The sequence below is a fragment of the Limulus polyphemus genome, unplaced genomic scaffold (assembly GCF_000517525.1).
Source record: "Limulus polyphemus unplaced genomic scaffold, Limulus_polyphemus-2.1.2 Scaffold477, whole genome shotgun sequence".
Classification (NCBI taxonomy): domain Eukaryota; kingdom Metazoa; phylum Arthropoda; class Merostomata; order Xiphosura; family Limulidae; genus Limulus; species Limulus polyphemus.
This window is the reverse complement of record NW_013666087.1, coordinates 488,787-503,363: the sequence shown is the minus strand read 5'-3', so window position 1 is coordinate 503,363 and position 14,577 is coordinate 488,787. Positions and strand designations below refer to the sequence as shown.

Here is a 14,577-nt window from a genome sequence, read left to right as displayed (position 1 = left end):
ATAATGATAAATAATAATGTAATTAAATGAATAATGTAATGATAAATAATAATGTAATGATAAATAATAATGTAATTAAATGAATAATGTAATGATAAATAATAATGTAATTAAATGAATAATGTAATGATAAATAATAATGTAATTAAATGAATAATGTAATGATAAATAATAATGTAATTAAATGAATAATGTAATGATAAATAATAATGTAATTAAATGAATAATGCATTATCTGAAATTAAAATAAAACTTTTAGAATCGATATACAGAAGTTGCATAGTGCCCCCTGTGGCACAACGGTATGTCTCCAGATTTACACTGCTAGAAACCTGGTTTCGATATTTGTGGTGGGCAGAGCACAGATAACCCATTGTGTAGCTTTGTGCTTAATTTCACAAACACAATTGTATGACTTAAAGGATGAATACATTTTTTGGACCACAGGCAGCAGGTACATTTTAGACCTTAAAATTTAAAGTAAATTTGTAATGAATTTTTAAATTAGGTAAAGAAAAGTAAAAACTAAATTATAACCTATGTACTTTGATCTTCGATTTATGACTGCAGAAGTAATATCCAGTTCACCTCGTAAACTACACCCTCCAGTAGGCGTGCCCATCTTGGGTAAGCACCCTGATGTTGAAATATAAGTATATTTGTTTGTTTGTTTTGTCGTTAAGCAAAAAGCTACACAATGGACTACTTATGCTCTGCCCATCCCGGGTATCAAAACCCGATTTTTAGAGGTATGGGGTCTCAGACTTACTACGGATTCACCGGGGAGAAGGGGGGGTAATATCTAGAAATGATGGTGTGCAAGGCAGTGCAAAACCCCTGGTAGAAGTACATACTTACTTGATAGTCTCATTAATAAATCTTTATTAATAATCCAAAATATTAGTTTGAATTATTAAAAACTTTTCTTGCCTATAGTTTCATTACCAGAAATAATTTTACAATTATCTGACTCCAAAGCAAGATCTGATGCAACTCCCCATCAGAAGTCATGACTGGAGACTAAACTGTAGAAATGCCTCAAATGCCACCAGCAGCAGCAAAATGGGTTTTTTGAATGAACTTCGCATTAATAATTCACTTAATCGACGGGAAAACCCTAATCTGCTGATGATTGATCTATGGATGTTATAAAAAAAAACTAATCTGACGCTAGAACAAGTCTTACACAACTGATTATTGTTTAGTACCATGAATTAGTTTCTTACGTTAAAACATTTCCAGTATTTAGAAATGAAGTGGTTCATAAAAAAAAAAATCCTCTCTAACTTTATAACAGTTGAACAAATTTAGTTTCAAGGTCATACTTCCACGTCAAGGCACTGCCATTCCACATAGTTATTTAGTTTAGTCTAAAGTCATACCTCCTTTCACTTTATTTGGTCAATCATCTCGTAGGTCTGAACTTGTTCCCTTGCCTAAAAGTTTTACGGTCACTCAATAACTTAATTTTTTTCCGGCCATAACGACGAAGTTGTGTAAGAATTTGTTCTAGTTACAAAGGATATTAAAATTATATATAACAAATAAACTCTAGATAGTAAAAATTATAACTACTTTAAATGAATATTTGTGAATTATTAATAAAGTCAATATGGCTATTCCACCATATAATGACGTTCCCTGGATATAGCTAGGTACTTTTTAATGAAAGTTATGGGGACAATAATGTTCCCTGGATCTCTTTGGCTAGGTACTTTTTAATTAAAGGTATGGGACAACAACATTCCCTGGATCTCTATAGCTAGGTAAGTTTAATTAAAGGTATGGGGACAATGATGCTCCCTGGATCTCTATAGCTAGGTACTTTTTAATTAAAGGTATGGGACAATAACATTCCCTGGATCTCTATAGCTAGGTAATTTTTAATTAAAGGTATGGGGACAATGATGTTACCTGGATCTCTATAGCTAGGTACTTTTTAATGAAAGTTATGGGGACAATGACGTTCCCTGAATCTCTATGGCTAGGTACTTTTTAATGAAAGTTATGGGGACAATGACGTTCCGTGGATCTCTATAGCTAGGTAATTTTTAATTAAAGGTATGGGGACAACGATGTTCCCTGGATCTCTATAGCTAGATACTTTTTAATGAAAGTTATGGGGACAATAACATTCCCTGAATCTCCATAGCTAGATACTTTTTAATTAAAGGTATGGGACAATGAGGTTCCCTGGATCTCTATAGCTAGGAACGTCATTGTCCCCATAACTTTCATTAAAAAGTACTCTGGATCTCTATGGCTAGGTACTTTTTAATGAAAGTTATGGGGACAATGACGTTCCCTGAATCTCCATAGCTAGATACTTTTTAATTAAAGGTATGGGACAATGACGTTCCCTGGATCTCTTTAGTTAGGTACTTTTTAATGAAAGTTATGGGAACAATGACGTTCCCTGGATCTCTTTAGTTAGGTACTTTTTAATTAAAGGTATGGGGACAATGATGCTCCCTGGATCTCTTTAATTCCTTTGTTCTTTTTATGTTTTTTTTAATGAACTGAATGAGGTAACCGTTGGTTTTTAAAGTATGTTTAGCATGTTGCTTTTCTTTATTCTGAAACTCTTGGTCTGAGTATAGCTTATGAGTCATGTTCATCTAACTCTTTTTTAATATACATATTACTGATTTCTTAGAGTTAGTGTGGTGTGAATCAAAGGTCAAATATTTTACTACGTTATGGGTTTTCTGTAGATGGAAGTGATCAGGTGCTCGTCCGATTTCTTGGTAACAAGTAAGTTTAAGATCACTTTGTGGTTCTGTTTTCACATTGAATGTAATGGGATCGTGACAGTTGTTTAAATAATTCAAAACTAGTGTGTACTTGTATGTTTTGATAAAATCATGAAAATGTAATCTGCATACTTAAAAAAACAAAAAAACTTGATCGTGCATGGGAAGGAGCTTCTTACTTGTTTTTCAAAGGCACCCATAACTCACATCGTCATCATAGTTGACACAGGAGAACCCATGGCAGTACCCTATACTTGTCGGAAATAACTATTCTTGTACTATTTAAACTTAGGCTTACGACTAGTCAGATTTTTCAAAGGAAAAGGCTGAGTTCGGTCTTTCAGAGTGCTGTCATTTTTCTGACTTTTTTTTTTGCGGGGGGGAGGGAGGTGGTGAGGTTGTCTCAACTGCTACCATAGCTAGAACTGATGTAAATAAAGATTTAAAGGAGGTTGTCTCAACTGCTACCATAACTAGAACTGATGTAAACAAAGATTTAAATGGCACCATTTCTACGAATAGTGCTAACTCTTGTCTGTCCTTTAGATGATAAGGGGAGTTTCCGATTAAGGGTTAAATGTTTTCACAAACTGTACGTGGGTGAATTATTAACACAGACAAAAAGGTGTAGATGGATACGCTCTTCATCCGTGGATCATAAGAATTTATTGGGGAATGTAGAGGGGGGGATAGACGTAAAGTGTCTCAGTTCGTGCGTAAATCGAACTGATTATGAAACACGTAATATTTTTAACTTTTAACCTTGAGTTTTGATTGGCAGCTCTTAAGGCACTTTGTCCATCAGCTGTTCCAACCGTTTCATTCCACTCGTTGAAATATATTTTAAGCTTAACTTTTACATCACTATAGCATCTATAAATAATGAAATTCTTAGTACTAGAGTTAACAACTAAAACAAAGAATGTATCAGTTAGAGACAATATAATATCTGTTAGTTAAACAATGAAATATGCTAACAGTACTACATCTAGAAGTATAACGTTTGTTAACTTAAAAGATTCATCGAGAGAACGTACCAGTCTTCCGATGAACTCACAACGATAGAATGTAGGATTCGATTTCCCGTGGTGGGCAGAGCGCAGATAGCATATTGTATAGCTTAGCGCTAAAACAAACAAAAACTTCTTTATTCTTGCTGCCTAACGATCAACTACTTTCAGCTATAGCTTGGCTATGTGGGATATTTGGATAGAGGTTTTTAAAATACCGTTAACTGCCTTTCCCGTATTAATTTATTGTAATAAGGGGAAAAGATCTCACTAGATAAACGTGTTTTTGTACGGACAGTATTTATTTAAAATACGATAGAAGGGTGCACAGTTGCTACAGAATAACATTACGTAATTCCACATTTAGTTCACACTGACGAAATTTACAGTCTCAGTTCCTTAACAGTTTATTTGTTGGTTGGTTTTTGAATTATCATTAGCATCTGTGAAAGAAATGCACTAACTATATGACTTATAGATGGTATGACGAAAATAAATCAGCCAGTGGCATATAATACAAATTTTACTTGTTTATAAGTACATCTTACCTATGACTATGTGACAAAGTTATACTGGTACATCGTTGATCAGGTACTCGAACATTTGGCTGCTTTTTCTTGTTTGTTTTGAATTTCGCGCAAAGCTACACGAGGGCTATCTACGCTAACCGTCCCTAATTTAGCAGTGTAAGACTAGAGGGAAGGCAGCTAGTCATCACCACCCACCGACAACTCTTGGACTACTCTTTTACCCAATGACCTTCACGTTATAACGCCCACACGGCTGAAAGGGCGAGCATGTTTGGTGTGACGGGGATTCGAACCCGCGTTCCTCAGTTTATGAGTCGAGCGCACTAACCACCTGGCCATGCCGGGCCTAACAGTTTATTTTCATTGTTTTGTTTAAAAAATATTTCTTCGTTTTTCAACAGCTGCGTCTTACTTTTGAAATACACAACGGGAAATTTCAAAATACTAAACATGTTTATTGATAAACCTACATATCTGTTTGATTAGAAGGTATTCATATCAAGAGAAAATTGATTATTACTGTTGTTAGCATACGATAAAACTTTTGTATTTAAGTAAATTGACTAAGGATGAATAGGCACAAGAAAAACAACGATACTCAAATCGACCTGAAACATCTTTCTCCTCAAAGTGCCTCCTCAGTGATAAGTCAGTAGGGTTACGACGCTAAAAATCGGGTTTTGGTACACGTGGTAGACGGAGTACAGATAGCCCATTGTATAACAACTCAACCATACCAAACTGGTCAAATAATATCCAAAAATAAACAATAAATATACGTGCTTATCCCACGTGCAATCCGTCTGTCAATTTTCGATTCAATTTATTCAACCTATTGGAATCGATTTTGAGATATTATGATATAAGAGGAAAAACATTGCTGATGTTGCGAAGAAATAACATAAGAAGCTGAAAAGCTGTAAGACAAAGATATAAAACGAAGAACTGTTGACTGTTACTGTGATACTACTTTGCAGAATGAATATTTCAAATGGAACAAATAACGACGTTGTCCTCTATTCAGAATCAATCATTCTCATGTTTGTGAGAAACTTATCTATTGCATAGCATGTATTAAACGGATCAAGTTTACTATGAGCGATATAAACAGAAAAAATCGAATTGTAGACTATAGAGGTTATTGAGCAACGTTTATTTGTTTCGGATATTGGCGCAAAGCTGTACAAGGTCTATCTAAGCTGTACAAGGTCTACCTACGGAAGAAGTCCTCAATTTTGAACTGATATTGGCGCAAAGCTGTACAGGGCTATCTAAGCTGTACAAGGTCTACCTACGCAAGAAGTCCTCAATTTTGAACTGATATTGGCGCAAAGCTGTACAAGGTCTATTTAAGCTGTACAAGGTCTACCTATGCAAGAAGTCCTCAATTTTGAACTGATAAACTGGATAGAAGGCAGCTGGTCAACATTACTCCCCACAAATTCTTGAATTACTCTATTTGAATAGTGGAATGTGAATGTCACTTCTATATGGCACTCACAACCCCATAGGCGGAGAGCGATTTTGCTGTAAGGAAATGAAAATCATGGACCCTAAAATCCATAGTTTAACTTTGTAACCAATAGGCCACACTCGGCCAATTCAGCAATGGAAAAAGTTGAATTAACAAAGTTTATTTTATTGAACTCTCTTTTTTTATTATTGAATTGAAATGTAGATGAAAAATACTAGCAACAAGATGAATAACGGTCTTATATATTTAACCAATCGTTAAATTCGTAAGAATTAGTTAAGCGGCAAAAACAACAACAATAATTCAGTCCAAAATGTTGTAGATATTAGTGGCACTAAAGTAAGAAAAAACCAGACTGATGGGTTAGTAAGGCTAACAAATAAGCTGTTTTATTACTCGGATTATTTACTTTCGGTGTAGGATTAGAGCATACTAACATCATTGTATTTATTATTTTCATGAAAGGAGAGCAGAAGACAGGATGAAAGGAACTTGTATATATTTTAAATTCCAGTGAGTTTCGACTTTTTAGCTCACAGGCATTAAATATTTCACCAGGTGGATATATTTTGAAGCCACGCCCACTTGTACAATGACTTTCGGGTGCACGTCATTCTGAAACACGTGCCCTTATTTCTAAAAAAAAAAAGTCCACACCCCTCCGTCAGGCTCACGAATATAAATGTTTTTACTAATATAATGTTAATTATGGATTATTTTGATGTTTATCTGATAAAAATAATACAGTCTCCTCTTCATGCAAGATAGCTGATTTAATTTGTTAGTCTTTTCTGTGTATTTGTTATAATTCGATGCCGGAAGTTTCTTTTAAGTAGGTAATTAGGATAGGCTGATTCTAGAAAAACGTATGGGCTTACAAAAATAAAGCTCCCTCAGCATTTACCCGCGGTTGGCAAGCACACATTATATATATATATACAGTTTACGTCATTGCTCTGGATACTGTCAAGAGTTATTTGGGAGTGGAAACGTGTCTCTCCAGATCTTTATCACTCTGCAATCTCATTATACCTCAAGCTTAGACAAGATTCTAAGATACACCAAAAGTATTTCGTCGCTAACCTCTGTAGATATAGATTAGTTATAATCGTACCTCAGCTGTTTGATTTACTCAGAATAATTCATCCATCGGAAGTCATTTTCTTCATTTCTTCATTGGTTCAAGAACTTTCAATATTTCTTCAGCAAATCACATTTCACTCAAATCTGCTATTGACTAAATCGTTTCTTTTAAATCTGAGCTTTGTAGTTTGAAATACGTAATCACACAGTAAAAATGAAAAGTGTTTTTCTTTTCTAACTTCATAAAGTTACAACGCTATAAGGCTTAAATAAAATTTCGGTCATATATTAGTTGCTAAATTTTTTCACATAATTAACAAAGTATGTATCTTAAAACCTTACATTTTTGCTTACAGAATCAAACTTAATTCTAAAAAATTTTAATTTACAGAAAAGTTTCATGGTACTATGATTTGTTTTTAAATTACTAATAAATTGTTGTCCCAATTTGTTGAATTTTTGATGTTGTCATCAACTAATAATGTTTATTTAATTTTTTTAAAAACTTACAATTCTTTAAATGCACATAATTTTAAGTAAAACAGAATATATAATAGGTAAGCTGAAAGAAATTGTGAATCGTATATTTTATAAAACGTCGAATTGACTCTGACGTAGTATATATCCGTGTTATATGAAGTTTTAAGAACTCGCGATGTAAAAAGGAAAATGCAATAGGCTTGCTGTATAAAATTACTAGGCCTTAATTTGCATAAAAACTTTCAAAGTTTCTTTGAGGACAAATAACATCACAAGTAACTCAAAATTATTTTGTGTGATAATGTGGTAGTAACATATTCTGAGGTACTAAAAAGTACCTTAGTAGCAATTCTAATCCCTCCACCCTGTAGCTCAGAGGTAAGTCTGAGGGCTTATAAGAGTAAAACTTTGCCAGTAAACAACTAATGATATTATTACTTATACGTTTGGTATGTTTAAGACAAGTACCATCACTTACGTTTTTTACCTGGTATAATAATACAGTTTTGGTGATCTTTTTTCTCACAAGTATCTTCCAATTTGATACCAGCTCTTTTTTCATGGAGAAATTAATTGATATACATATACCGCCAGCTTTAATTAATTAATATAGATATCTCGCCAGCTTTAATTAATATACATATCCCACCAGCTTTAATTAATTGATATACATATCTCGCCAGCTGTAATTAATTAATATACATATCTCGTCAGCTTTAATTAATTGATATACATATCTCGCCAGCTTTAATTAATTGACAATTAATTAAAGCTGACGAGATATGTATATTAATTAATTAAAGCTGGCGAGATATGTATATTAATTAATTAAAGCTGGCGAGATATGTATAAATTAAAGCTGACGAGATATGTATATTAATTAATTACAGCTGGCGAGATATGTATATCCAACAGATGATTTTATAATATATTAAACCTGGATAAATGCAATTATATTCCCTGCAATTTCGTGTATACTTTTTGTTGTAGTTGAAAACTAACAGCAAGATGAATTTTGTTCAGTTTAATTACTTTCTGGCACACCTTTCGAAAAAATAATTTATCCTATGCCTTGACATATAAAGATCAGATTTAAGGTATAACATGATTCTATTTCGATCACATAACATAAATTGTCTTTCTCTTGCTGACATAGGCCCCCAGTGGCACAGCGGTATATCTGCGGACTTACAACGCGAGAATCCTCGTTTCGATACTCGTACTGGGCAGAGCACAGATAGCCCATTATGTTGCTTTATGTTTAATTTTGAACAAACAAACTTACTGACGTGATATGATAATTAGAATGATGTATTTTCGGTAAAAACGAAAGCTAATATTAAAATGGTAGTTATATTTCTGTTTGGTTATAAACTGAGTTTATCATGTCCGTTACACTTTTTCGATGAAAGAGAATGTTTATCAATGGTTGTGTTTTATCGAGTGAAGCCAGTAAGAAGAGTTTCCTGTGCTAGAAATAGATAGTTTTGGGTGGTTAGTTTTGCTTGACGTAGAAAAAAACAAACAACTGCAACACAAGAAGACATGCACGTTTTAAAAGTCTGCATTTTGATTCCCGTGTCTAGTTCGCGTTTCTTACATCCGCGGCAATCGCGTGAAGAACGAGAGTAAGCGTCAAAGATATCACATTGACGTTAGAGCTCGTGCTGGCCAGCAGCATCAGAATGAACGCTGCCACGGAACGAAAAACGCCTTCATTCTTATTAGGAGCCACGACTACTCAGTTCACTAGTCTTCCTGAAGTCAATATCGTGCTACTGGGAGCACTTGGAGTTGGCAAGTCAGGTTGGCATAAGAGACATTTGATTAATATAATAACGATTATATAAAAGTCATTATAAATATCAATATATATGTAAATAGCATAATTTATAATGTTGATGACAGAATTATATTCTTATGCTTATAAGTGTGATAGGCCTGGTGGCTAGGGCACTCGACTCGCAGCCTGAGAGTCGCAGCTTCGAATCCCGTCCTTGCACATATTCGCTCTTTCAGCCGTGGGGGCGTTATAATGTAAATCCTATTATTCGATTAGAGCAGCCCAAAAGTTGGCGGTGGGTGGGGTTGAATAAACCGCTTTCCCTCTAGTATTTTACTTCAAAATGATGAACGGCTAACGCAGATAGCTCTCGAGTAGTTTTGTACTAAAATCAACAAACTTAGTGTAATATTTTAACGTAACAACAGAATGATTTATAAACTGTGTAATTCAGTAAGATGTTTATCGAGATCATTAGTTAATAAGACGAGAAGAAAGATCTCTCAGAGTAAAAAAAATAGTTAATAAGACGACAAGAAAGATCGCTAAAAGTAAAGAAATTAGTTAACAAAACGACAAGAAAGATCTCTCAGAGTAAAGAAATTAGTTAACAAGACGACAAGAAATTAGTTAATAAGACGACAAGAAAGATCGTTTAAAGTAAAGAAATTAGTTAACAAAACGACAAGAAAGATCTCTCAGAGTAAAGAAATAAGTTAACAAGACGACAAGAAAGATCTCTCAGAGTAAAAAAAATAGTTAATAAGACGACAAGAAAGGTTCCTAAGATGTCCTATGAAGTATTTATTGAAGCAATTTACTCAAGAAACACAAATTTATTCAACAGAAAAAAAAAGCAAGAAAATACCACAGGAAATAGTTGTTAGGTCAAAATTCATATTTCACTTTTTAAGTTATGAAGCTATATACTCGTTGAAGATTGTGAGTGGTTATTTGAATTTTATGTGGTGAAATTAAGACCTAAATGAGTAATAATGTGTGTGTAAGGGATTTCAAAGTATGACGTACAAATATAGTGATGTTTCTTTAGGGTAGAACATGTAATAATCGTTCATAGGAGATCAGATAGAAGAGCACTTCAAGATTGCACGATTTTCGACTCAAAGGGCATGGGCATTTTTCAAGAATGCTCTTGAAGAAATATTAAAACACTTGCGAGATTTCAATCTGTTAGTTTTCCTTTGCGAACGTTTATGTTCAACTTAAGCAATTCGTCGACACTTCAAAGTACGTACTTTATTTAGTTACTCGTTTATTCACAGTCACGTTGCTAAGGTAACTAACGTCAAAGTAGTATTTTAAACATAGTTGGTATTTTTTACAGCTGAAAACCTGTGGAACCTTACGGACTTAATGTGGCTTATTGGTATCGTGCAATACCAGATCACTGTTTTATAGATTGAATAAGATTTATTGGCATTGTGCAATACCTCGTGCTTCTTTTACAGACTTCATGTAACTTACTGGTGTTGCAAAGTGCCTTATTATGACATTATGGACTTCATGTAACTTACTGGTGTTGCAAAGGGCCTTATTATGCATTAAGTACATAATGTTATAATAAGGCCCTTTGCAACACTCGTAAGTTATATGAAGTCCATAATGTCATAATAAGACATTTTGCAACACCAGTAAGTTGCATGAAGTCCATAATGTCATAATAAGGCCCTTTGCAACACTAGTAAGTTACATGAAGTCCATAATGTTAACTTACTAGTGTTGCAAAGGGCCTTATTATGACATTATGGACTTCATGTAACTTACTAGTATCGTTTAGTGCCTGAATACCACTTTGAGGACTTAATGTGGCTCATTGACATTGTAAGGATACTGACTACCACTTTACTGACTTCATGTGACTTACTAGCATCATGTAGTGTCTAATTACGACTTTACGAACTTCTTTTGGTTTACTGTCATTGTGCAGTGCTTATTTAGCGTTTTACGGATTTAATGCAGTTTATTGGCGTTATATAGTACCTGTACTCAATGTGGTGTGGTAATCTTAGGTTCAGTGAGTTACCTTAGAGTAAATTGGAAGGATCTGCAAAACCAGGATATCCATTGAATACTATATCATGGAGCATAGGCCTGATTTTCACTGACTTTTAACTGTGTCTCACTCAAAAGAGACTAAACACAAAACTGTACAAACCAGAGCTAAATTTAAAGAGGCAAGAGTTTAAAGTGCTTCAAAAGTGAGGTGGAAAAGACCTTCATCAAGTCTCACTCAGTAGTTCTGTCCTAAAGTTACGTTTCAAGCTAGAAATGAAGACAACTGTAAACAGAAATAAAAGCTTTAAGAACTGATTTAAAGCTAATATCTATCTGACATCAAAATCCACAATGCTGAACTGAATCCAATTCTGTATCAAATCTCCCTTAAACAAAACACTGTCTAGAACAGAGAAACATAGTAATATATACAACACTCACTTTTTCTAGGGACATACAGTCCACGTGACTAAGGGCCACTCTCAAGTCAACAAGCCCTTAGGACACCACCCTGCTTATCACGAGAAACGATCACTGTTGCTAAATTTAGCATATTTTCTGCTACAGTAATCCTTTCTAATGGAGAATACGCGTGACGTTTTTGACGGTTCGCAGAGAGAAACTTAGTGGCTCTCTTGACCGATGTTCTATATTGAAACCAGCACAAAGCACGTTTGCCCTTACCCCAGTATAAAGACTTACCTAACTGTACAAACAAGTAAAACAAGAAAACCAACTTTACAACAAATACAAGACAATTTAAACACAATAAAGATAAAAACCCTTTGATAATAATAAACTAACCCTTTCCGGAGGGAGCGCTAACAGCAATTCATACAATACAAAATAAACCGTTTAACGAAGATAAGTAAACTAAACACATTGATAAACACACTGAAACAAACAAAATATTTTAACATTGGATCAAAAGCAGAAATGGTTCCCTGAACAGAATTAAACATACAATACAAAAATAAAATCCTTCAATTCTACAACAAAGAACAAAATAAGTAATTTCACATCAAATGAAAAATACAACAAAAATCAGCCCGTTTTCAAAACTGGTATTAAAAATATAAGATACAAAAAACTCTTCAATTGTTAGCATTATTAATCAAACTTATAATATTCTATCAGACCCTTTTGCAAAATAGAAAAACAAACACTTCAATATTACAATACATAATGAAATAATTAATGCCACATCAAATGAAAAAACACAGCAAAAGAAAATTTCTAAACTTACATTAAAATACAAGATACAAAGTAAACTATTCAATTCTTAGCACTAATAAACACACTAGATACAAAGCTGTACTTATACGAGATAAAGCAAACATATGACTGAAATATGACATTTTATAGACGTATATATATATATATTCCTTTTACTTGTTTTCAATTAACGACAATGTGACTAGTAAGTACTAGTTTCATCACTTCTGTAGTCTGGTTTGACTTCAAGAACGTTACCACTATTCATCACTTCTGTAGTCTGGTTTGACTTCAAGGACGTTAGCACCATTCATAACTTCTGTAGTCTGGTTGGACTTCCAGGACGTTACCACTATTCATCACTTCTGTAGTCTGGTTTGACTTCAAGGACGTTACCACTATTCATCACTTCTGTAGTCTGGTTTGACTTCAAGGACGTTACCACTATTCATCACTTCTGTAGTCTGGTTTGACTTCAAGGACGTTACCACCATTCATCACTTCTGTAGTCTGGTTTGATTTCAAAGACGTTACCACCATTCATCACTTCTGTAGTCTGGTTTGACTTCAAGGACGTTACCACCATTCATCACTTCTGTAGTCCGGTTTGACTTCAAGGACGTTACCACCATTCATCACTTCTGTAGTCTGCTTTGACTTCAAGGACGTTACCACCATTCATCACTTCTGTAGTCTGCTTTAACTTCAATAAAGAGGTTGAAAATCATCTTCACACAATCACCTCTATATCTTAGTTCTTGGATTACAGAAAAAGCTTCCTTTGTAGAGGTGTCCACTGGCTCGAGATTCCACCCCACTGCATTCCCTATAGCTATAGTTCACGCTGGTTTTATTTTCATTTTGCTTGGGTAAGATATAGCTTTCCATTTGTGTGCAGGAAACGGGTTTTGCGAGTAGGAGAACATCGGACAGGATTGAAAATGCAGGATCAAACGAATTCTGATTGATCAGAAAACTTGGTCAAAGTGTGGGTTAAAGTTGTACTCTTACACTGATTCTCTGTTCAAAAACATCTTTTAGGAGCAGAGTGTCAAAATTATTGCTTTGGTCAAGCAACATTTATACAGGCTTACATGTAATATTGCTTATAGAACATGTATCCCAACTACCTGTGGACAGCTCAGTCCACACAGTCATTCTTGATTCTCTTTGCTTGGTAAGTGGCACCACATGGCTACGACTTAGTTTGTTTTTCTTTGCTTTGTAAGTGGTGTCTAATGACTATGACTTAGTTTGTTTTTATTTGCTTTGTAAGTGGTGTCTAATGACTATGACTTAGTTTGTTTTTATTTGCTTTGTAAGTGGTGTCTATTGGCTGTGACTTAGTTTGTTTCTGTTTGCTTGGTAAGTGGTGCTTAATGTATATGACTTACTTTGTTTTTCTTTGCTAGGTAGATGGCGCCTGATGATCAGACAATTTGATTTATGGCATGTCAAAAGACTTTTAAACTCAAAATGTGCGTTTCTTCATCTTATTTTATAAAATATAAAAGTGTTAAATTGCTGTTGATGATGCAAGTTCATTCATTAAGCCTACAATTCTCTTAAGACTTATTTTAAACTGCTTTTATTTCATGTAAGGATTGGATAATTTTATGGTTTGTTTGTTGAATTTCACACTATGCTACTCTAGGGCTATCTTCTCTAGCAGTCCCTAACTTAGAAGTGAAAAACTAGACGGAAAGCAGCTATTCAACAACACCTGCCGCCAGTTTCTGGGCGACTCTAATCGAATAGCGAGATTGACTATCACTTTATAATACCATCATAGCTGAAAGGGCGAGTATGCTCGGTTATGGTATTCGAACCCGCGATCCACTCTAACCAGGTTATTCCATGAATAATTTTAAATTTTGCCGCATAATCAACATGTAACTTTTTTCTGCATAAACATCAGTTTTATGGTGCATAATATCAAGTTGTTGTTCGCATAATTTTGATTTATTTTTCCCCTGTATAAAAATCGAGGTCCTGTTGTTTATACGTTTAGCCATATGATTACTAGAAACACGAGCTTTTTTATCATCACAAATGAAATAGACCTGACACGATTAAGTATTGACTATTATCTGAGTTTGATAAAACTGTTTTTCTTTTTAAAACTACTAGAATAAAATACTTTTTATAATTTTGAGATGAGTCACAGAAATTAAAAATTAATCTAACATTTATAGAAAGTTCGTAATGGAAAGAAGACGAATAAAAGTCGTGT

General features: G+C 34.1%; 1 protein-coding gene across 1 annotated transcript in view; it reads left to right on the top strand.

Moving 5' to 3' along the window:
• The first annotated feature begins 9,009 nt into the window (after positions 1 to 9,009).
• Positions 9,010 to 14,577, top strand: part of LOC106458505 (ras-like protein family member 12) — a 28,323-nt gene continuing 22,755 nt past the window's right edge. Inside the window, exon 1 of the mRNA XM_022384742.1 lies at positions 9,010 to 9,136. Within this exon, the coding sequence (XP_022240450.1) occupies positions 9,016 to 9,136 (121 nt within the window). The 5' untranslated portion in view covers positions 9,010 to 9,015. The remainder of the gene's footprint in view (positions 9,137 to 14,577) is intronic.